We start from the raw sequence: 25,154 nt of genomic DNA, 5'->3' as shown, positions 1-25,154 counted from the left end.
TCCCCAACATGCCCCCCCTCTAGTGACCAAAACACTGTATAGAGCCCTCTGTCATGGAAACCTCCCAACATGCCCCCTCTAGTGACCAAAACACTGTATAGAGCCCTCTGTCATGGAAACCTCCTCCCAACATGCCCCCCTCTAGTGACCAAAACACTGTATAGAGCCCTCTGTCATGGAAACCTCCCAACATGCCCCCCTCTAGTGACCAAAACACTGTATAGAGCCCTCTGTCATGGAAACCTCCTCCCAACATGCCCCCCTCTAGTGACCAAAACACTGTATAGAGCCCTCTGTCATGGAAACCTCCCCAACATGCCCCCCCTCTAGTGACCAAAACACTGTATAGAGCCCTCTGTCATGGAAACCTCCTCCCAACATGCCCCCTCTAGTGACCAAAACACTGTATAGAGCCCTCTGTCATGGAAACCTCCTACCAACATGCCCCCCTCTAGTGACCAAAACACTGTATAGAGCCCTCTGTCATGGAAACCTCCTCCCAACATGCCCCCCTCTAGTGACCAAAACACTGTATAGAGCCCTCTGTCATGGAAACCTCCTCCCAACATGCCCCCTCTAGTGACCAAAACACTGTATAGAGCCCTCTGTCATGGAAACCTCCTACCAACATGCCCCCCTCTAGTGACCAAAACACTGTATAGAGCCCTCTGTCATGGAAACCTCCTCCCAACATGCCCCCCTCTAGTGACCAAAACACTGTATAGAGCCCTCTGTCATGGAAACCTCCTCAACATGCCCCCTCTAGTGACCAAAACACTGTATAGAGCCCTCTGTCATGGAAACCTCCCCAACATGCCCCCTCTAGTGACCAAAACACTGTATAGAGCCCTCTGTCATGGAAACCTCCTACCAACATGCCCCCCTCTAGTGACCAAAACACTGTATAGAGCCCTCTGTCATGGAAACCTCCCAACATGCCCCCTCTAGTGACCAAAACACTGTATAGAGCCCTCTGTCATGGAAACCTCCCAACATGCCCCCCTCTAGTGACCAAAACACTGTATAGAGCCCTCTGTCATGGAAACCTCCCCAACATGCCCCCCTCTAGTGACCAAAACACTGTATAGAGCCCTCTGTCATGGAAACCTCCTCCCAACATGCCCCCCTCTAGTGACCAAAACACTGTATAGAGCCCTCTGTCATGGAAACCTCCTACCAACATGCCCCCTCTAGTGACCAAAACACTGTATAGAGCCCTCTGTCATGGAAACCTCCTCCCAACATGCCCCCCTCTAGTGACCAAAACACTGTATAGAGCCCTCTGTCATGGAAACCTCCTCCCAACATGCCCCCTCTAGTGACCAAAACACTGTATAGAGCCCTCTGTCATGGAAACCTCCCCAACATGCCCCCTCTAGTGACCAAAACACTGTATAGAGCCCTCTGTCATGGAAACCTCCCAACATGCCCCCCTCTAGTGACCAAAACACTGTATAGAGCCCTCTGTCATGGAAACCTCCTCCCAACATGCCCCCCTCTAGTGACCAAAACACTGTATAGAGCCCTCTGTCATGGAAACCTCCCAACATGCCCCCCTCTAGTGACCAAAACACTGTATAGAGCCCTCTGTCATGGAAACCTCCCCAACATGCCCCCTCTAGTGACCAAAACACTGTATAGAGCCCTCTGTCATGGAAACCTCCCAACATGCCCCCCTCTAGTGACCAAAACACTGTATAGAGCCCTCTGTCATGGAAACCTCCCCCAACATGCCCCCTCTAGTGACCAAAACACTGTATAGAGCCCTCTGTCATGGAAACCTCCTCCCAACATGCCCCCCTCTAGTGACCAAAACACTGTATAGAGCCCTCTGTCATGGAAACCTCCTCCCAACATGCCCCCTCTAGTGACCAAAACACTGTATAGAGCCCTCTGTCATGGAAACCTCCCCAACATGCCCCCCTCTAGTGACCAAAACACTGTATAGAGCCCTCTGTCATGGAAACCTCCTCCCAACATGCCCCCTCTAGTGACCAAAACACTGTATAGAGCCCTCTGTCATGGAAACCTCCTCCCAACATGCCCCCCTCTAGTGACCAAAACACTGTATAGAGCCCTCTGTCATGGAAACCTCCTCCCAACATGCCCCCCTCTAGTGACCAAAACACTGTATAGAGCCCTCTGTCATGGAAACCTCCTCCCAACATGCCCCCCTCTAGTGACCAAAACACTGTATAGAGCCCTCTGTCATGGAAACCTCCCAACATGCCCCCCTCTAGTGACCAAAACACTGTATAGAGCCCTCTGTCATGGAAACCTCCTACCAACATGCCCCCCTCTAGTGACCAAAACACTGTATAGAGCCCTCTGTCATGGAAACCTCCCAACATGCCCCCCTCTAGTGACCAAAACACTGTATAGAGCCCTCTGTCATGGGAAACCTCCTACCAACATGCCCCCTCTAGTGACCAAAACACTGTATAGAGCCCTCTGTCATGGAAACCTCCCACCCAACATGCCCCCCTCTAGTGACCAAAACACTGTATAGAGCCCTCTGTCATGGAAACCTCCTCCAACATGCCCCCCTCTAGTGACCAAAACACTGTATAGAGCCCTCTGTCATGGAAACCTCCTCCCAACATGCCCCCCTCTAGTGACCAAAACACTGTATAGAGCCCTCTGTCATGGAAACCTCCCAACATGCCCCCCTCTAGTGACCAAAACACTGTATAGAGCCCTCTGTCATGGAAACCTCCTACCAACATGCCCCCTCTAGTGACCAAAACACTGTATAGAGCCCTCTGTCATGGAAACCTCCCAACATGCCCCCTCTAGTGACCAAAACACTGTATAGAGCCCTCTGTCATGGAAACCTCCCCCAACATGCCCCCCTCTAGTGACCAAAACACTGTATAGAGCCCTCTGTCATGGAAACCTCCTACCAACATGCCCCCTCTAGTGACCAAAACACTGTATAGAGCCCTCTGTCATGGAAACCTCCTCCCAACATGCCCCCCTCTAGTGACCAAAACACTGTATAGAGCCCTCTGTCATGGAAACCTCCTACCAACATGCCCCCCTCTAGTGACCAAAACACTGTATAGAGCCCTCTGTCATGGAAACCTCCTCCCAACATGCCCCCCTCTAGTGACCAAAACACTGTATAGAGCCCTCTGTCATGGAAACCTCCCCCAACATGCCCCCCTCTAGTGACCAAAACACTGTATAGAGCCCTCTGTCATGGAAACCTCCTCCCAACATGCCCCCTCTAGTGACCAAAACACTGTATAGAGCCCTCTGTCATGGAAACCTCCTCCCAACATGCCCCCCTCTAGTGACCAAAACACTGTATAGAGCCCTCTGTCATGGAAACCTCCTCCCAACATGCCCCCTCTAGTGACCAAAACACTGTATAGAGCCCTCTGTCATGGAAACCTCCTCCCAACATGCCCCCCTCTAGTGACCAAAACACTGTATAGAGCCCTCTGTCATGGAAACCTCCCAACATGCCCCCCTCTAGTGACCAAAACACTGTATAGAGCCCTCTGTCATGGAAACCTCCTCCCAACATGCCCCCTCTAGTGACCAAAACACTGTATAGAGCCCTCTGTCATGGAAACCTCCTCCCAACATGCCCCCCCTCTAGTGACCAAAACACTGTATAGAGCCCTCTGTCATGGAAACCTCCTCCCAACATGCCCCCCTCTAGTGACCAAAACACTGTATAGAGCCCTCTGTCATGGAAACCTCCTCCCAACATGCCCCCCTCTAGTGACCAAAACACTGTATAGAGCCCTCTGTCATGGAAACCTCCCAAACATGCCCCCCTCTAGTGACCAAAACACTGTATAGAGCCCTCTGTCATGGAAACCTCCCCAACATGCCCCCCTCTAGTGACCAAAACACTGTATAGAGCCCTCTGTCATGGAAACCTCCTCCCAACATGCCCCCTCTAGTGACCAAAACACTGTATAGAGCCCTCTGTCATGGAAACCTCCCCAACATGCCCCCTCTAGTGACCAAAACACTGTATAGAGCCCTCTGTCATGGAAACCTCCTCCCAACATGCCCCCTCTAGTGACCAAAACACTGTATAGAGCCCTCTGTCATGGAAACCTCCTCCAACATGCCCCCCTCTAGTGACCAAAACACTGTATAGAGCCCTCTGTCATGGAAACCTCCTCCCAACATGCCCCCCTCTAGTGACCAAAACACTGTATAGAGCCCTCTGTCATGGAAACCTCCTACCAACATGCCCCCCTCTAGTGACCAAAACACTGTATAGAGCCCTCTGTCATGGAAACCTCCTCCCAACATGCCCCCCTCTAGTGACCAAAACACTGTATAGAGCCCTCTGTCATGGGAAACCTCCCAACATGCCCCCCTCTAGTGACCAAAACACTGTATAGAGCCCTCTGTCATGGAAACCTCCTCCCCAACATGCCCCCCTCTAGTGACCAAAACACTGTATAGAGCCCTCTGTCATGGAAACCTTCCCCAACATGCCCCCCTCTAGTGACCAAAACACTGTATAGAGCCCTCTGTCATGGAAACCTCCCAACATGCCCCCCTCTAGTGACCAAAACACTGTATAGAGCCCTCTGTCATGGAAACCTCCTCCCAACATGCCCCCTCTAGTGACCAAAACACTGTATAGAGCCCTCTGTCATGGAAACCTCCCAACATGCCCCCTCTAGTGACCAAAACACTGTATAGAGCCCTCTGTCATGGAAACCTCCTCCCAACATGCCCCCACCCTCTGTCACCCCCTAGTGACCAAAACACTGTATAGAGCCCTCTGTCATGGAAACCTCCTACCAACATGCCCCCCTCTAGTGACCAAAACACTGTATAGAGCCCTCTGTCATGGAAACCTCCCCAACATGCCCCCCTCTAGTGACCAAAACACTGTATAGAGCCCTCTGTCATGGAAACCTCCTCCCAACATGCCCCCCTCTAGTGACCAAAACACTGTATAGAGCCCTCTGTCATGGAAACCTCCTACCAACATGCCCCCCTCTAGTGACCAAAACACTGTATAGAGCCCTCTGTCATGGAAACCTCCTCCCAACATGCCCCCTCTAGTGACCAAAACACTGTATAGAGCCCTCTGTCATGGAAACCTCCTACCAACATGCCCCCCCCTCTAGTGACCAAAACACTGTATAGAGCCCTCTGTCATGGAAACCTCCTCCCAACATGCCCCCCTCTAGTGACCAAAACACTGTATAGAGCCCTCTGTCATGGAAACCTCCCCAACATGCCCCCCTCTAGTGACCAAAACACTGTATAGAGCCCTCTGTCATGGAAACCTCCTCCCAACATGCCCCCCTCTAGTGACCAAAACACTGTATAGAGCCCTCTGTCATGGAAACCTCCTACCAACATGCCCCCTCTAGTGACCAAAACACTGTATAGAGCCCTCTGTCATGGAAACCTCCTCCCAACATGCCCCCTCTAGTGACCAAAACATGTATAGAGCCCTCTGTCATGGAAACCTCCTCCCAACATGCCCCCTCTAGTGACCAAAACACTGTATAGAGCCCTCTGTCATGGAAACCTCCTACCAACATGCCCCCTCTAGTGACCAAAACACTGTATAGAGCCCTCTGTCATGGAAACCTCCTACCAACATGCCCCCCTCTAGTGACCAAAACACTGTATAGAGCCCTCTGTCATGGAAACCTCCTACCAACATGCCCCCCTCTAGTGACCAAAACACTGTATAGAGCCCTCTGTCATGGAAACCTCCTCCAACATGCCCCCTCTAGTGACCAAAACACTGTATAGAGCCCTCTGTCATGGAAACCTCCCCAACATGCCCCCTCTAGTGACCAAAACACTGTATAGAGCCCTCTGTCATGGAAACCTCCTCCCAACATGCCCCCTCTAGTGACCAAAACACTGTATAGAGCCCTCTGTCATGGAAACCTCCCTACCAACATGCCCCCTCTAGTGACCAAAACACTGTATAGAGCCCTCTGTCATGGAAACCTCCTACCAACATGCCCCCCTCTAGTGACCAAAACACTGTATAGAGCCCTCTGTCATGGAAACCTCCCTCCAACATGCCCCCTCTAGTGACCAAAACACTGTATAGAGCCCTCTGTCATGGAAACCTCCTCCCAACATGCCCCCCTCTAGTGACCAAAACACTGTATAGAGCCCTCTGTCATGGAAACCTCCTCCCCAACATGCCCCCCTCTAGTGACCAAAACACTGTATAGAGCCCTCTGTCATGAAACCTCCTCCCAACATGCCCCCCTCTAGTGACCAAAACACTGTATAGAGCCCTCTGTCATGGAAACCTCCCCCAACATGCCCCCCTCTAGTGACCAAAACACTGTATCAGAGCCCTCTGTCATGGAAACCTCCCCAACATGCCCCCTCTAGTGACCAAAACACTGTATAGAGCCCTCTGTCATGGAAACCTCCTACCAACATGCCCCCCTCTAGTGACCAAAACACTGTATAGAGCCCTCTGTCATGGAAACCTCCCTACCAACATGCCCCCTCTAGTGACCAAAACACTGTATAGAGCCCTCTGTCATGGAAACCTCCTCCAACATGCCCCCCTCTAGTGACCAAAACACTGTATAGAGCCCTCTGTCATGGAAACCTCCCCAACATGCCCCCCTCTAGTGACCAAAACACTGTATAGAGCCCTCTGTCATGGAAACCTCCTCAACATGCCCCCCTCTAGTGACCAAAACACTGTATAGAGCCCTCTGTCATGGAAACCTCCTCCCAACATGCCCCCCTCTAGTGACCAAAACACTGTATAGAGCCCTCTGTCATGGAAACCTCCCAACATGCCCCCCTCTAGTGACCAAAACACTGTATAGAGCCCTCTGTCATGGAAACCTCCTACCAACATGCCCCCCTCTAGTGACCAAAACACTGTATAGAGCCCTCTGTCATGGAAACCTCCCAACATGCCCCCCTCTAGTGACCAAAACACTGTATAGAGCCCTCTGTCATGGAAACCTCCTCCCAACATGCCCCCCTCTAGTGACCAAAACACTGTATAGAGCCCTCTGTCATGGGAAACCTCCTCCAACATGCCCCCTCTAGTGACCAAAACACTGTATAGAGCCCTCTGTCATGGAAACCTCCTCCCAACATGCCCCCTCTAGTGACCAAAACACTGTATAGAGCCCTCTGTCATGGAAACCTCCTCCCAACATGCCCCCTCTAGTGACCAAAACACTGTATAGAGCCCTCTGTCATGGAAACCTCCTCCCAACATGCCCCCCTCTAGTGACCAAAACACTGTATAGAGCCCTCTGTCATGGAAACCTCCTCCCAACATGCCCCCCTCTAGTGACCAAAACACTGTATAGAGCCCTCTGTCATGGAAACCTCCTCCCAACATGCCCCCCTCTAGTGACCAAAACACTGTATAGAGCCCTCTGTCATGGAAACCTCCTCCCAACATGCCCCCTCTAGTGACCAAAACACTGTATAGAGCCCTCTGTCATGGAAACCTCGTCCCAACATGCCCCCCTCTAGTGACCAAAACACTGTATAGAGCCCTCTGTCATGGAAACCTCCTCCCAACATGCCCCCTCTAGTGACCAAAACACTGTATAGAGCCCTCTGTCATGGAAACCTCCCAACATGCCCCCTCTAGTGACCAAAACACTGTATAGAGCCCTCTGTCATGGAAACCTCCCAACATGCCCCCCTCTAGTGACCAAAACACTGTATAGAGCCCTCTGTCATGGAAACCTCCCAACATGCCCCCCTCTAGTGACCAAAACACTGTATAGAGCCCTCTGTCATGGAAACCTCCTCCCAACATGCCCCCCTCTAGTGACCAAAACACTGTATAGAGCCCTCTGTCATGGAAACCTCCTCCCCAACATGCCCCCTCTAGTGACCAAAACACTGTATAGAGCCCTCTGTCATGGAAACCTCCTCCCAACATGCCCCCCTCTAGTGACCAAAACACTGTGTAGAGCCCTCTGTCATGGAAACCTCCCAACATGCCCCCCTCTAGTGACCAAAACACTGTATAGAGCCCTCTGTCATGGAAACCTCCTCCCAACATGCCCCCCTCTAGTGACCAAAACACTGTATAGAGCCCTCTGTCATGGAAACCTCCTCCCAACATGCCCCCCTCTAGTGACCAGAACAAGTGAAAGCTTCCCTAGACAGACAACATATACACAACACATTAAATGACGCAGACCAAAACAGATCCTACAGTAGATGGCTTCACAGTATCGTGTCTTCCTGGTTTACACCATCTGTCATCTCTCTGTAGGTTCACAAGTTTCTGGATAAGAACTACGACCAGGTTGGACAGGAGGTTCTGGATCTGTTCAGCCACAGCAAGAACAAGGTATGAGGGGTTAGGGACTAGGGGTTAGGGGTTAGGGACTAGGGGTTAGGGACTAGGGGTTAGGGGTTAGGGGTTAGGGACTAGGGGTTAGGGGTTAGGGACTAGGGGTTAGGGACTAGGGGTTGGGGGTTAGGGACTAGGGTTAGGGACTAGGGGTTAGGGACTAGGGGTTGTTAGGGACTAGGGGTTAGGGACTAGGGGTTAGGGGTTAGGGACTAGGGGTTAGGGGTTAGGGGTTAGGGACTAGGGGTTAGGGGTTAGGGGTTAGGGACTAGGGTTAGGGGTTAGGGACTAGGGGTTAGGGGTTAGGGACTAGGGGTTAGGGACTAGGGGTTAGGGGTTAGGGACTAGGGGTTAGGGACTAGGGGTTAGGGGTTAGGGACTAGGGAGGTTAGGGGTTAGGGACTAGGGGTTAGGGGTTAGGGACTAGGGGTTAGGACTAGGGGTAGGGACTAGGGGGTTGGGGTTAGGGACTAGGGGTTAGGGGTTAGGGACTAGGGTTAGGGGTTAGGGACTAGGGGTTAGGGACTAGGGGTTGGGTTAGGGGTTAGGGACTAGGGGTTCAGGGACTAGGGGTTTTAGGACTAGGGGTTAGGGACTAGGGGTTAGGGAGTTAGGGACTAGGGTTAGGGGTTGGGACTAGGGGTTGGGGTTAGGGACTAGGGGTTAGGGACTAGGGGTTAGGACTAGGACTAGGGGTTAGGGTTAGGGACTAGGGGTTAGGGTTAGGGACTAGGGGTTAGGGACTAGGGGTTAGGGGTTAGGGACTAGGTTAGGGGTTAGGGACTAGGGGTTAGGGACTAGGGGTTAGGGACTAGGGGTTAGGGGTTAGGGACTAGGGGTTAGGGGTTAGGGACTAGGGGTTAGGGTTAGGGACTAGGGGTTAGGGACTAGGGGGTTAGGGGTTAGGGACTAGGGGTTAGAACTACGACCAGGTTGGACAGGAGGTTCTGGATCTGTTCAGCCACAGCAAGAACAAGGTATGAGGGGTTAGGGGTTAGGGGTTAGGGGTTAGGGACTAGGGGTTAGGGGTTAGGGACTAGGGGTTAGGGGTTAGGGACTAGGGGTTAGGGGTTAGGGACTAGGGGTTAGGGGTTAGGGGTTAGGGACTAGGGGTTAGAACTACGACCAGGTTGGACAGGAGGTTCTAGGGGGTGTTTGGAGATGACAAAGTCATATACAGACAGAAGCGTGTATTTTCTACTAAATATATTTACAAATAAATGTATTGTCAAATATGTTATTTTCTCTGTTATGCTGTGCACTGAACTGACATGCAGGATTGTTGAAGACACTCGATGGTCAGATGAAGGGAATTAAATAGTCTATAATGAGCACCACAGCAGCCTCAACTCAGACAGAGGTGGAACCTACTGTAGCTGCCGGTAAAGACTCAGACAGAGGTGTGTAACCTACTGTAGCTGCTGGTAAAGACTCAGACAGAGGTGTGTAACCTACTGTAGCTGCTGGTAAAGACTCAGACAGAGGTGTGTAACCTACTGTAGCTGCTGGTAAAGACCCAGACAGAGGTGGAACCTACTGTAGCTGCTGGTAAAGACTCAGACAGAGGTGTGTAACCTACTGTAGCTGCTGGTAAAGACTCAGACAGAGGTGTGTAACCTACTGTAGCTGCTGGTAAAGACTCAGACAGAGGTGTGTAACCTACTGTAGCTGCTGGTAAAGACTCAGACAGAGGTGTGTAACCTACTGTAGCTGCTGGTAAAGACTCAGACAGAGGTGTGTAGCCTACTGTAGCTGCTGGTAAAGACTCAGACAGAGGTGTGTAACCTACTGTAGCTGCTGGTAAAGACTCAGACAGAGGTGTGTAACCTACTGTAGCTGCTGGTAAAGACTCAGACAGAGGTGTGTAACCTACTGTAGCTGCTGGTAAAGACTCAGACAGAGGTGTGTAACCTACTGTAGCTGCTGGTAAAGACTCAGACAGAGGTGTGTAACCTACTGTAGCTGCTGGTAAAGACTCAGACAGAGGTGTGTAGCCTACTGTAGCTGCTGGTAAAGACTCAGACAGAGGTGTGTAACCTACTGTAGCTGCTGGTAAAGACTCAGACAGAGGTGTGTAACCTACTGTAGCTGCTGGTAAAGACTCAGACAGAGGTGTGTAACCTACTGTAGCTGCTGGTAAAGACCCAGACAGAGGTGGAACCTACTGTAGCTGCTGGTAAAGACTCAGACAGAGGTGTGTAACCTACTGTAGCTGCTGGTAAAGACTCAGACAGAGGTGTGTAACCTACTGTAGCTGCTGGTAAAGACTCAGACAGAGGTGTGTAACCTACTGTAGCTGCTGGTAAAGACTCAGACAGAGGTGTGTAACCTACTGTAGCTGCTGGTAAAGACTCAGACAGAGGTGTGTAGCCTACTGTAGCTGCTGGTAAAGACTCAGACAGAGGTGTGTAACCTACTGTAGCTGCTGGTAAAGACTCAGACAGAGGTGTGTAACCTACTGTAGCTGCTGGTAAAGACTCAGACAGAGGTGTGTAACCTACTGTAGCTGCTGGTAAAGACTCAGACAGAGGTGTGTAACCTACTGTAGCTGCTGGTAAAGACTCAGACAGAGGTGTGTAGCTACTGGTAAAGACTCAGACAGAGGTGTGTAGCTGCTGGTAAAGACTCAGACAGAGGTGTGTAGCTGCTGGTAAAGACTCAGACAGAGGTGTGTAACCTACTGTAGCTGCTGGTAAAGACTCAGACAGAGGTGTGTAACCTAATGTAGCTGCTGGTAAAGACTCAGACAGAGGTGTGTAACCTACTGTAGCTGCTGGTAAAGACTCAGACAGAGGTGTGTAACCTACTGTAGCTGCTGGTAAAGACTCAGACAGAGGTGTGTAACCTACTGTAGCTGCTGGTAAAGACTCAGACAGAGGTGTGTAACCTAATGTAGCTGCTGGTAAAGACTCAGACAGAGGTGTGTAACCTACTGTAGCTGCTGGTAAAGACTCAGACAGAGGTGTGTAACCTACTGTAGCTGCTGGTAAAGACTCAGACAGAGGTGTGTAACCTACTGTAGCTGCTGGTAAAGACTCAGACAGAGGTGTGTAACCTAATGTAGCTGCTGGTAAAGACTCAGACAGAGGTGTGTAACCTACTGTAGCTGCTGGTAAAGACTCAGACAGAGGTGTGTAACCTACTGTAGCTGCTGGTAAAGACTCAGACAGAGGTGTGTAACCTACTGTAGCTGCTGGTAAAGACTCAGACAGAGGTGTGTAACCTACTGTAGCTGCTGGTAAAGACTCAGACAGAGGTGTGTAACCTACTGTAGCTGCTGGTAAAGACTCAGACAGAGGTGTGTAACCTACTGTAGCTGCTGGTAAAGACTCAGACAGAGGTGTGTAGCTGCTGGTAAAGACTCAGACAGAGGTGTGTAACCTACTGTAGCTGCTGGTAAAGACTCAGACAGAGGTGTGTAGCTGCTGGTAAAGACTCAGACAGAGGTGTGTAACCTACTGTAGCTGCTGGTAAAGACTCAGACAGAGGTGTGTAACCTACTGTAGCTGCTGGTAAAGACTCAGACAGAGGTGTGTAACCTACTGTAGCTGCTGGTAAAGACTCAGACAGAGGTGTGTAACCTACTGTAGCTGCTGGTAAAGACTCAGACAGAGGTGTGTTGCTGGTAAAGACTCAGACAGAGGTGTGTAACCTACTGTAGCTGCTGGTAAAGACTCAGACAGAGGTGTGTAGCCTACTGTAGCTGCTGGTAAAGACTCAGACAGAGGTGTGTAACCTACTGTAGCTGCTGGTAAAGACTCAGACAGAGGTGTGTAACCTACTGTAGCTGCTGGTAAAGACTCAGACAGAGGTGTGTAACCTACTGTAGCTGCTGGTAAAGACTCAGACAGAGGTGTTTAACCTACTGTAGCTGCTGGTAAAGACTCAGACAGAGGTGTGTAACCTACTGTAGCTGCTGGTAAAGACTCAGACAGAGGTGTGTAACCTACTGTAGCTGCTGGTAAAGACTCAGACAGAGGTGTGTAGCTGCTGGTAAAGACTCAGACAGAGGTGTGTAACCTACTGTAGCTGCTGGTAAAGACTCAGACAGAGGTGTGTAACCTACTGTAGCTGCTGGTAAAGACTCAGACAGAGGTGTGTAGCCTACTGTAGCTGCTGGTAAAGACTCAGACAGAGGTGTGTAACCTACTGTAGCTGCTGGTAAAGACTCAGACAGAGGTGTGTAACCTACTGTAGCTGCTGGTAAAGACTCAGACAGAGGTGTGTAACCTACTGTAGCTGCTGGTAAAGACTCAGACAGAGGTGTGTAACCTACTGTAGCTGCTGGTAAAGACTCAGACAGAGGTGTGTAACCTACTGTAGCTGCTGGTAAAGACTCAGACAGAGGTGTGTAACCTACTGTAGCTGCTGGTAAAGACTCAGACAGAGGTGTGTAACCTACTTTAGCTGCTGGTAAAGACTCAGACAGAGGTGTGTAACCTACTGTAGCTGCTGGTAAAGACTCAGACAGAGGTGTGTAACCTACTGTAGCTGCTGGTAAAGACTCAGACAGAGGTGTGTAACCTACTGTAGCTGCTGGTAAAGACTCAGACAGAGGTGTGTAACCTACTGTAGCTGCTGGTAAAGACTCAGACAGAGGTGTGTAGCTGCTGGTAAAGACTCAGACAGAGGTGTGTAACCTACTGTAGCTGCTGGTAAAGACTCAGACAGAGGTGTGTAGCCTACTGTAGCTGCTGGTAAAGACTCAGACAGAGGTGTGTAACCTACTGTAGTTGCTGGTAAAGACTCAGACAGAGGTGTGTAACCTACTGTAGCTGCTGGTAAAGACTCAGACAGAGGTGTGTAACCTACTGTAGCTGCTGGTAAAGACTCAGACAGAGGTGTGTAACCTACTGTAGCTGCTGGTAAAGACTCAGACAGAGGTGTTTAACCTACTGTAGCTGCTGGTAAAGACTCAGACAGAGGTGTGTAACCTACTGTAGCTGCTGGTAAAGACTCAGACAGAGGTGTGTAACCTACTGTAGCTGCTGGTAAAGACTCAGACAGAGGTGTGTAACCTACTGTAGCTGCTGGTAAAGACTCAGACAGAGGTGTGTAGCTACTGGTAAAGACTCAGACAGAGGTGTGTAGCTGCTGGTAAAGACTCAGACAGAGGTGTGTAGCTGCTGGTAAAGACTCAGACAGAGGTGTGTAACCTACTGTAGCTGCTGGTAAAGACTCAGACAGAGGTGTGTAACCTACTGTAGCTGCTGGTAAAGACTCAGACAGAGGTGTGTAACCTACTGTAGCTGCTGGTAAAGACTCAGACAGAGGTGTGTAACCTACTGTAGCTGCTGGTAAAGACTCAGACAGAGGTGTGTGTAACCTACTGTAGCTGCTGGTAAAGACTCAGACAGAGGTGTGTAACCTACTGTAGCTGCTGGTAAAGACTCAGACAGAGGTGTTTAACCTACTGTAGCTGCTGGTAAAGACTCAGCCAGAGGTGTGTAACCTACTGTAGCTGCTGGTAAAGACTCAGACAGAGGTGTTTAACCTACTGTAGCTGCTGGTAAAGACTCAGACAGAGGTGTGTGTAACCTACTGTAGCTGCTGGTAAAGACTCAGACAGAGGTGTGTAACCTACTGTAGTTGCTGGTAAAGACTCAGACAGAGGTGTGTAACCTACTGTAGCTGCTGGTAAAGACTCAGACAGAGGTGTGTAACCTACTGTAGCTGCTGGTAAAGACTCAGACAGAGGTGTGTAACCTACTGTAGCTGCTGGTAAAGACTCAGACAGAGGTGTGTAACCTACTTTAGCTGCTGGTAAAGACTCAGACAGAGGTGTGTAACCTACTGTAGCTGCTGGTAAAGACTCAGACAGAGGTGTGTAGCTGCTGGTAAAGACTCAGACAGAGGTGTGTAGCTGCTGGTAAAGACTCAGACAGAGGTGTGTAACCTACTGTAGCTGCTGGTAAAGACTCAGACAGAGGTGTTTAACCTACTGTAGCTGCTGGTAAAGACTCAGACAGAGGTGTGTAACCTACTGTAGCTGCTGGTAAAGACTCAGACAGAGGTGTGTAACCTACTGTAGCTGCTGGTAAAGACTCAGACAGAGGTGTGTAACCTACTGTAAATCACCAACCTTGGCTTTATACCTGTTCAGACAACACCCTCCAGGGGGCAGTATGCACCCTTTCAGTTTGTTTACCAACTACTAGAAGTAGTAGAATAAGAAAATGAGCTACTTCAAAATGGAGATGGCCTCAATGGCCTACTTCAGAATGGAGATGGCCTCAACGGCCTACTTCAGAATGGAGATGGCCCCAACGGCCCCCGCCCCCATGCTCTCACAGACGCAATAATGGGACAGGTACACTGATGCCAATGTCTATCTAAGTCTATGGTGTGTTCTCCAGATGGTGGCCAACCTCTTCCTGGTTCACGCGGAGGTCGTAGGTCAGCATAGAGGTCACGCGAGGAAGAGCAGCACGGTGACCCGGAGACACCAGCCCCCCACCGTCTCCACCAAGTTCACCCTATCGCTACTGGAGCTGGTAGACAAGATGCAGAGGTGTTCTTCTGATTCTTCTGCATATTAAAGGGAGGAGGAGGAGGAGGAGGAGGAGGAGGAGGAGGAGTGAGAAAAGATCAGAGGGAAATGAAGAGGTGGAGTTATTGCCACTGAATCTTTCTCTTTCTCCTGACAGGTGCAACTCCTCGTTTATACGCTGCATTAAGCCAAACGGTCAGAAGGTAGGCATCCACATCACAGTGAGGTGGAGTTTAACAGCGACATCATTGGTATTTGCCATATTATGTCTGTGTAATATATATGTATGTGTGTGTGTGTGTGTGTGTGTGTGTGTGTGTGTGTGTAGGAGCCAGGTGTGTTTGAGACGGAGCTAGTCAGCAGGCAGCTGAGGTATTCTGGTATCCTGGAGACCATCAGGATCCGGAGAGAGGGATACCCTGTTAGACTGGCCTTCAATGTCTTCCTGTTCAGGTAACATACATCCTGTTAGACTGGCCTTCAACGTCTTCCTGTTCAGGTAACATACATCCTGTTAGACTTACATTTACATTTGACATTTTTAGTCATTTAGTAGACGCTCTTATCCAGAGCGACTTACAGTTAGTGAGTGCATAAATTTTTCATACTGGCCCCCCGTGGGAAACGAACCAACAACCCTGGTGTTGCAAGCGCCATGCTCTACCAACTGAGCTACAGGAGGCTAAGAACCCCTCTGGCTGGACCGATTTCGACAGAGCATCCCGAAAAGCCATGTTTCCGTGAAACAAAGACTTGCCTTCAACGTCTTCCTGTTCAGGTAACACTCACACCCTACCCCTGTCTATCTCGGGTAGATGGCGCCGACGGAGGAAACGTTGTTTTTTATGTATTATTTTTTACATTATTAGCTCAGGAAATGTTTTTTGTCATTACATACAGCCGGGAAGAACTATTGGATTTCAGAGCGGCGGTAACTCACCAAAACTACCAGCACTACGACCAGGAATACGACTTCCCCGAAGCAGATCCTTTGTTCGCTCTCCCCAGAGCAATTGAACTGATTCCAGAGGCCGACCCAAAACATCGCTGGCAGAGGAGAGGCACTCGAGGCGGCCTGCTGGTTCGACTTAGGAGGTGTGCACACCAACCACCGCTTCCGAGTATATTACTCACTAATGTTCAGTCTTTGGATAACAAAGTCGACGAGCTCCGGGCAAGGATTTCTTTCCAGAGAGACATCAGGGCCTGTAACATACTTTGTTTCACGGAAACATGGCTTTTCGGGATACTCTATCGAAATCGGTCCAGCCAGAGCTGTTCTCAGTTCATCGCGCAGACAGGAATAAATATCTCTCCGGGAAGCAGAAGGGCGGAGGTGTGTGTTTCATGATTAACGACTCATGGTGTAATTGTAGTAACATAGAGGAACTCGAGTCCTTCTTGTTCACCCGACCTAGAATACCTCACAATCAAATGCCGACCGTATTATCTCCCAAGATCATTATCTTCGGTTATAGTCACGGCCGTGTATATCCCCCCTCAAGCCGATACCACGACGGCCCTCAAAGAACTTCACTGGACCTTATGCAAACTGGAAACCACATATCCCGAGGCTGCATTTATTGTAACTGGGGATTTTAACATAGCAAATTTGAGGACTAGAGGCTGCTGAAGTTTAATCAACATGTCGACTGTAGTCCTCGCCCTGCTAAAACACTGGACCACTGTTATTCGAACCTCCGGGATGCTTACAAGGCCCTCCCCCGTCCTATAGGCAGAAACTCAAACAGGAAGTACCCGTGCTAAGGACTATCCAACGCTGGTCTGACCAATCGGAATCCACGCTTCAGGATTGTTTTGATCACGCGGACTGGGATATGTTCTGGGTAGCTTGCAAATATAATTTAGGCGAATACACTGATACGGTAACTGAGTTTATCAGGAAGTGTATAGGTGATGTTGTGCCCACTGTGACTATTAAAACCTACCCTAACCAGAAACCGTGGATAGATGGCAGCCTTTGCGCAAATCTGAAAGCGCGAACCACCGCATTTAACCACGGCAAGGTGACTGGGAATATGGCAGAATACAAACAGTGTAGCTACTCACTCCGCAAGTCAATCAAACAGGCAAAACATCAGTATAGAGACAAAGTGGAGTCGCAATTCAACGGCTCAGACACAAGACGTATGTGGCAGGGTCTACAGACAATCACGGACTACAAAAGGAAAACCAGCCACGTCGCCGAGACCGATGTCTTGCTTCCGGACAAGCTTAACACCTTCTTCACCCGCTTTGAGGATAACACAGTGCCACCGACGCGGCCCGCTACCAAGGACTGTGGGCTCTCCTTCTCCGTGGCCGATGTGAGTAAAACATTTAAACGTGTTAACCCTCGCAAGGCTGCCGGCCCAGACGGCATCCCTAACCACATCCTCGAGCATGCGCAGACCAGCTGGCTGGTGTGTTTACGGACATATTCAATCTCTCCCTATCCCAGTCTGCTGTCCCCACTTGCTTCAAGATGTCCACCATTGTTCCTGTACCTAAGAAAGCAAAGGTAACTGAACTAAACGACTATCGCCCCGTAGCACTCACCTCTGTCATCATGAAGTGCTTTGAGAGACTAGTCAAGGATCATATCACCTCTACCTTACCTGCCACCCTAGACCCACTTCAATTAGCTTACCGCCCAAATAGATTCACAGACGATGCAATCGCCATCACACTGCCCTATCCCATCTGGACAAGAGGAATACCTATGTAAGAATGCTGTTCATTGACTATAGCTCAGCATTCAACACCATAGTACCCTCCAAGCTCATCATTAAGCTCGGGGCCCTGGGTCTGAACCCCGCCCTGTGCAACTGGGTCCTGGACTTCCTGACGGGCCGCCCCCAGGTGGTGAAGGTAGGAAACAACACCTCCACTTCGCTGATCCTCAACACTGGGGCCCCACAAGGGTGCGTGCTCAGCCCCCTCCTGTACTCCCTGTTCACCCATGACTGCGTGGCCAGGCACGCCTCCAATTCAATCATCAAGTTTGTAGACGACACAGCAGTAGTAGGCCTGAATACCGACAATGATGAGACCACCTACAGGGAGGAGGTGAGGGCTCTGGGAGTGTGGTGCCAGGAAAATAACCTCTCACTTAACATCAACAAAACAAAGGAGATGATCGTGGACTTCAGGAAACAGCAGAGGGTGCACCCCCCTATCCACATCGACGGGACCGCAGTGGAGAAGGTGGAAAGCTTCAAGTTCCTCTGCGTACACATCACTGACAAACTGAAATGGTCCACCCACACAGACAGTGTGGTGAAGAAGGCGCAACAGAGCCTCTTCAACCTCAGGAGGCTGAAGAAATTTGGCTTGGCACCTAAAATCCTCACAAACTTTTACAGATGCACAATTGAGAGCATCCTGTCGGGCTGTATCACCGCCTGTTACGGCAACTGCACCGCCCGCAACCGCAAGGCTTTCCAGAGGGTGATGCGGTCTGCCCAACGTATCACCGGGGGCAAATTACCCGCCCTCCAGGACACCTACAACACCTGATGTCACAGGAAGGCCAAAAAGAAAAGATCATCAAGGACATCAACCACCCGAGCCACTGCCTGTTCACCCCGCTATCATCCAGAAGGCGAGGTCTGTACAGGTGCATCAAAGCTGGGACAGAGAGACAGCTTCTATCTCAAGGCCATCAGACTGTTAAATAGCCATCACTAGCCCATTAGAGGCTGCTGCTGCCTATTGAAATCACTGGCCACTTTAAGAAATGGAACACTAGTCACTTTAATAATGTTTCCATATCTTGCACTACTCATCTCATATGTACAGTGGGGAAAAAAAGTATTTAGTCAGCCACCAAGTTCAAACAGGTGCCATTAATACAGGTAACGAGTGGAGGACAGAGGAGCCTCTTAAAGAAGAAGTTACAGGTCTGTGAGAGCCAGAAATCTTGCTTGTTTGTAGGTGACCAAATACTTATTTTCCACCATAATTTGCAAATAAATTCATTAAAAATCCTACAATGTGATTTTCTGGAATTTCTTTTCTCATTTTGTCTGTCATAGTTGACGTGTACCTATGATGAATATTACAGGCCTCTCTCATCTTTTTAAGTGGGAGAACTTGCACAATTGGTGGCTGACTAAATACTTTATTTCCCCACTGTATATACTGCATTCTATTCTATAATATTCTACTGTATCTTAGTCCATGCCGCTCTGACATCGCTCGTCCTTATATGTATATATTCTTAATTCCATTCCTTACTTAGTTTTGTGTGTATTGGGTATATGTTGTGAAATTGTTAGATATTACTTGTTAGATATTACTGCACTGTTGGAGCTAGAAGCACAAGCATTTCGCTACACCCGCAATAACATCTGCTAAACACGTGTATGTGACAAATGAATTGTGATTTGATTTGTATCAGTCCCTGGTGGGGACAGCCTCCTCTAACCTGTGTGTGTGTGTGTGTGTGTGTGTGTGTGTGTGTGTGTGTGTGTGTGTGTGTGTGTGTGTGTGTGTGTGTGTGTGTGTGTGTGTCAGGTATAAGTCTCTGGTGGGGTTGAAGCAGCCTCCAGCTCCTGATGGGGAGAACTGTGTCATCATGCTCAGCAAACTGGTTCCCCTCCGACCCGGGGCGTACCAAGTAGGAGTTACTAAGGTAACCATCTATACCTAACCCCTAACCCTCCGACCCAGGGCCTACCAAGTAGGAGTTACTAAGGTAACCATCTATACCTAACCTATAACCCTCCGACCCGGGGCCTACCAAGTAGGAGTTACTAAGGTAACCATCTATACCTAACCCCTAACCCTCCGACCCAGGGCGTACCAAGTAGGAGTTACTAAGGTAACCATCTATACCTAACCTATAACCCTCCGACCCAGGGCCTACCAAGTAGGAGTTACTAAGGTAACCATCTATACCTAACCTATAACCCTCCGACCCAGGGCCTACCAAGTAGGAGTTACTAAGGTAACCATCTATACCTAACCTATAACCCTCCGACCCAGGGTCTACCAAGTAGGAGTTACTAAGGTAACCATCTATACCTAACCTATAACCCTCCGACCCAGGGCCTACCAAGTAGGAGTTACTAAGGTAACCATCTATACCTAACCCCTAACCCTCCGACCCAGGGCCTACCAAGTAGGAGTTACTAAGGTAACCATCTATACCTAACCTATAACCCTCCGACCCAGGGCCTACCAAGTAGGAGTTACTAAGGTAACCATCTATACCTAACCTATAGCCCTCCGACCCAGGGCCTACCAAGTAGGAGTTACTAAGGTAACCATCTATACCTAACCCCTAACCCTCCGACCCAGGGCCTACCAAGTAGGAGTTACTAAGGTAACCATCTATACCTAACCCCTAACCCTCCAACCCAGGGCCTACCAAGTAGGAGTTACTAAGGTAACCATCTATACCTAACCCCTAACCCTCCGACCCAGGGCCTACCAAGTAGGAGTTACTAAGGTAACCATCTATACCTAACCTATAACCCTCCGACCCAGGGCCTACCAAGTACGATTTACTAAGGTAACCATCTATACCTAACCTATAACCCTCCGACCCAGGGCCTACCAAGTAGGAGTTACTAAGGTAACCATCTATACCTAACCTATAACCCTCCGACCCATGGCCTACCAAGTAGGATTTACTAAGGTAACCATCTATACCTAACCCCTAACCCTCCAACCCAGGGCCTACCAAGTAGGATTTACTAAGGTAACCATCTATACCCAACCTATAACCCTCCAACCCAGGGTCTACCAAGTAGGAGTTACTAAGGTAACCATCTACCTAACCCCTAACCCTCCGACCCAGGGCCTACCAAGTAGAAGTTACTAAGGTAACCATCTATACCTAACCCTCCGACCCAGGGTCTACCAAGTAGGAGTTACTAAGGTAACCATCGATACCTAACCCTCCGACCCAGGGCGTACCAAGTAGGAGTTACTAAGGTAACCATCGATACCTAATCCCTAACCCTCCGACCCAGGGTCTACCAAGTAGGAGTTACTAAGGTAACCATCTATACCTAACCCCTAACCCTCCGACCCAGGGCCTACCAAGTAGGAGTTACTAAGGTAACCATCTATAACTAACCCTCCGACCCAGGGCCTACCAAGTAGGCGTTACTAGGGTAACCATCTATACCTAACCCTCCGACCCAGGGCCTACCAAGTAGGAGTTACTAAGGTAACCATCTATACCTAACCCCTAACCCTCCGACCCAGGGTCTACCAAGTAGGAGTTACTAAGGTAACCATCTATACCTAACCCCTAACCCTCCGACCCAGGGCCTACCAAGTAGGAGTTACTAAGGTAACCATCTATAACTAACCCTCTGACCCAGGGCCTACCAAGTAGGCATTACTAGGGTAACCATCTATACCTAACCCTCCGACCCAGGGCCTACCAAGTAGGCGTTACTAAGGTCAGCATGTTAATTCAGTATGTGTTGTGTTGGTGAGAGACCAGAACCTCTTCACCTGGCCTTCTGTTCCTGTTCAACACTTACAGTACCAATGGGAACTACAGTCCAACAGTGATGTCTGGTTGTTCTCTCTGTGTGTCGCTACAGCTGTTTCTGAAGGAGGATGTGTACCAGTTGTTGGAGTCTAAGAGAGAGCGTGTCCGTCAGGTGGCGGCCCTCACCCTGCAGAGATACACACGCATGTTCTTCGTCAGGAAACGATACAAGGAGTTCAGAACCAAGATCATCAGACTACAGGCCCACTGTAGAGGCTTCCTCACTAGGTACTGACCCTAACCTCTAACCCCTGACCTCTTACCCTGATCCCTGGGTAAGGGAACCTACAACCACCCTCGCTACAGTTGCCGACAGGGTATAGAACCTACAACCACCCTCGCTACAGTTGCCGACAGGGTATAGAACCTACAACCACCCTCGCTACAGTTGCCGACAGGGTATAGAACCTACAACCACCCTCGCTACAGTTGCCGACAGGGTATAGAACCCACATTACATACTGTATACACTGTAAAACTACTGAGAAGCCTGTTACTTCTCCCTCCTTCCCTCTCTGTCTCTCTCTGCCTTTCTCATTCCTTCCCTCCTCCCTTCCCTCCCTCATCCCCTCCCTCCCTCCCCTCCCGCCCGCCTCCCTCCCCTCCCGCCCGCCTCCTTTCCCCTCCTCCCCTCCCTCCCTCCCTCCTCCCCACCCTCCTCCCCTCCCTCTCTCCTCCCCTCCCTCTTCCCCCTCCTCCCTCCTCCCTCCCTCTCCCCCTCCCCACCCCTCCTCCCCTCCCTCTCCCTCCCCTCCCTCTTCCCCTCCCTCCCTCCTCCCTCCCTCTCCCCCTCCCTCTCTCCTCCCCTCCCTCTCTCCTCCCCTCCCTCTCCCCCTCCCTCTCTCCTCCCCTCCCTCTCTCCTCCCCTCCCCTCCCCTCCTCCCTCATCCCCTCCCTCCCTCCCTCATCCCCTCCCTCCCTCCTCCCCTTCCTCCCTTCCTCCCCTCCTCCCTTTCTCCTCCCTCCCTCATCCCCTCCCTCCCTCCTCCCTTCCCTCCCCTCCCCTCCCTCCTCCCTCCCTCATCCCCTCCCTCCCTCCCTCCTCCCTCCCTCATCCCCTCCCTCCCTCCTCCCCTTCCTTCCCTCCTCCCCTCCCTCCTCCCCCTCCCTCCTCCCTTCCCTCATCCCCTCCCTCCCTCCTCCCCCTCCTCCCTCCCTCCTCCCCCTCCCTCATCCCCTCCCTCCCTCCTCCCTCCCTCATCCCCTCCCTCCCTCCTCCCTCATCCCCTCCCTCCCTCCTCCCCTCCCTCCTCCCTTCCTCATCCCCCTCCTCCCTCCTCCCCTCCTCCCTCCCTCCTCCCTCCCTCATCCCTCCTCCCTCCCTCATCCCCTCCCTCCCTCCTCCCTCATCCCCTCCCTCCCTCCTCCCCTTCCTCCCTTCCTCCCCTCCTCCCTTTCTCCTCCCTCCCTCATCCCCTCCCTCCCTCCTCCCTTCCCTCCCCTCCCCTCCCCTCCTCCCTCCCTCATCCCCTCCCTCCCTCCCTCCTCCCTCCCTCATCCCCTCCCTCCTCCTCCCCTTCCTTCCCTCCTCCCCTCCCTCCTCCCCTCCCTCCTCCCTTCCTCATCCCCTCCCTCCCTCCTCCCCTCCTCCTCCCTCCTCCCCTCCCTCATCCCCTCCCTCCCTCCTCCCTCATCCCCTCCCTCCCTCCTCCCTCCCTCATCCCCTCCCTCCCTCCTCCCTCATCCCCTCCCTCCCTCCTCCCCCTCCCTCATCCCCCTCCCTCCTCCCTTCCTCTCCCTCCCTCCCTCCTCCCCTCCTCCCTCCCTCCTCCCTCCCTCATCCCCTCCCTCCCTCCTCCCTCATCCCCTCCCTCCCTCCTCCCCTCCCTCATCCCCTCCCTCCCTCCTTCCCTCCTCCCCTCCCTCCCTCCTCCCTCATCCCCTCCCTCCCTCCTCCCTCCTCATCCCCTCCCTCCCTCCTCCCTCATCCCCTCCCTCCCTCCTCCCCTCCTCCCTCCCTCCTCCCCTCCCTCATCCCCTCCCTCCCTCCCTCATCCCCTCCCTCCCTCCTCCCCTTCCTCCCTTCCTCCCCTCCTCCCTTTCTCCTCCCTCCCTCATCCCTCCTCCCTCCTCCCTTCCCTCCCTCCCCTCCCCTCCTCCCTCCCTCATCCCTCCCTCCCTCCCTCCTCCCTCCCTCATCCCCTCCCTCCCTCCTCCCCTTCCTTCCCTCCTCCCCTCCCTCCTCCCCTCCCTCCTCCCTCCCTCCCTCCTCCCTCCTCCCCTCTCCCTCCCTCCTCCCTCCCCTCCCCTCCTCCCTCCTCCCCTCCCTCCCTCCCTCCTCCCTCCCTCATCCCCTCCCTCCCTCCTCCCTCATCCCCTCCCTCCCTCCTCCCTCCCTCATCCCCTCCCTCCTCCCTCCCTCATCCCCTCCCTCCCTCCTCCCCTCCTCCCTCCCTCCTCCCCTCCCTCATCCCCTCCCTCCCTCCTCCCTCATCCCCTCCCTCCCTCCTCCCCTCCCTCATCCTCCTCCCTCCCTCCTTCCCTCATCCCCTCCTCCCTCCTCCCTCATCCCCTCCCTCCCTCCTCCCTCATCCCCTCCCTCCCTCCTCCCCTTCCTCCCCTCCCTCCTCCCTCCCTCCAGGAAGCGCTATTTAAAGATGAAAAAGAGTCTGGTCAAGTTCCGTTCTCTCATCCACATGTACGTCAACCGCAAGAGATACGTCAAGGTACGATACACAACATTACACACAATACACAACACAAGATACAATACACAACATTACACACAATACACAACATTACACACAATACACAACATAACACACAATACACAACACAAGATACAATACACAACATTACACACAATACACAACATATTACAGTACACACCACAACACAAGAGATATGCCAATGTACCATACACTACACCAGTGATTCTCAAGGTGGGGGTCGCGACCTCCCATGGTTTTGGGGGGTCACGAGTGTGAAACTGAATGGGGGGAAAAAATGTATATGTTTTTTATTTTTTTCATCCATATTTTAATAGGCCAAACATGGTCTACCATTTGTATTTTATAATTCTACCTTTGCTTATTGGATCTGGTCACTAACATAGGCCTACGGCATTGCACCAAATTCTTGTTTCAAAAACATCTAATATGTGCTTCAGAACCAAAAATTGCGCATCTTGATTGTTGACCAATGACCAGTCATCAGCATTGGGACGTAAAGGCGTGTGCACAGATCCAATATGTTCTATGTTCATATTAACCATATATACTGAACACAAATATAAATGCAACATGCAACAATTTCAAAGATTTTACTGAGTTACAGTTCATATAAGGAAATCAATCAATGTAAATAAATGAACTAGGCCCTAATCTGTGGACCTGTCCTAGTTAGGATTGATAATGTTCTGTTAGTAAAGCTGACCTGTTCTAGTTAGGGTTAATAATGTTCTGTTAGGAAAGCTGACCTGTTCTAGTTAGGGTTAATAATGTTCTGTTAGTAAAGCTGACCTGTTCTAGTTAGGGTTAATAATGTTCTGTTAGTAAAGCTGACCTGTTCTAGTTAGGGTTAATAATGTTCTGTTAGTAAAGCTGACCTGTTCTAGTTAGGGTTAATAATGTTCTGTTAGGAAAGCTGACCTGTCCTAGTTAGGGTTAATAATGTTCTGTTAGTAAAGCTGACCTGTTCTAGTTAGGGTTAATAATGTTCTGTTAGTAAAGCTGACCTGTTCTAGTTGGGGTTAATAATGTTCTGTTAGTAAAGCTGACCTGTTCTAGTTAGGGTTAATAATGTTCTGTTAGTAAAGCTGACCTGTTCTAGTTAGGGTTAATAATGTTCTGTTAGTAAAGCTGACCTGTTCTAGTTAGGGTTAATAATGTTCTGTTAGT

At 50.9% G+C, this 25,154-nt stretch overlaps 1 protein-coding gene across 1 annotated transcript in view; it reads left to right on the top strand.

Moving 5' to 3' along the window:
• LOC121584265 (unconventional myosin-XV-like) overlaps window positions 1–25,154 on the top strand; it is a 72,043-nt gene that overhangs the window by 37,141 nt on the left and 9,748 nt on the right. The window contains exons 13-19 of the mRNA XM_045225890.1: window positions 8,231–8,308; window positions 14,668–14,822; window positions 14,959–15,004; window positions 15,130–15,254; window positions 19,320–19,437; window positions 21,368–21,543; window positions 23,897–23,981. Coding sequence (XP_045081825.1) covers window positions 8,231–8,308; window positions 14,668–14,822; window positions 14,959–15,004; window positions 15,130–15,254; window positions 19,320–19,437; window positions 21,368–21,543; window positions 23,897–23,981 — 783 coding nt within the window. The remainder of the gene's footprint in view (window positions 1–8,230; window positions 8,309–14,667; window positions 14,823–14,958; window positions 15,005–15,129; window positions 15,255–19,319; window positions 19,438–21,367; window positions 21,544–23,896; window positions 23,982–25,154) is intronic.

Source organism: Coregonus clupeaformis, chromosome 16 (assembly GCF_020615455.1).
Source record: "Coregonus clupeaformis isolate EN_2021a chromosome 16, ASM2061545v1, whole genome shotgun sequence".
Classification (NCBI taxonomy): Eukaryota; Metazoa; Chordata; class Actinopteri; order Salmoniformes; family Salmonidae; genus Coregonus; species Coregonus clupeaformis.
Note: the sequence above shows the minus strand (reverse complement) of the source record. Positions and strands in the feature narration are given on the sequence as shown.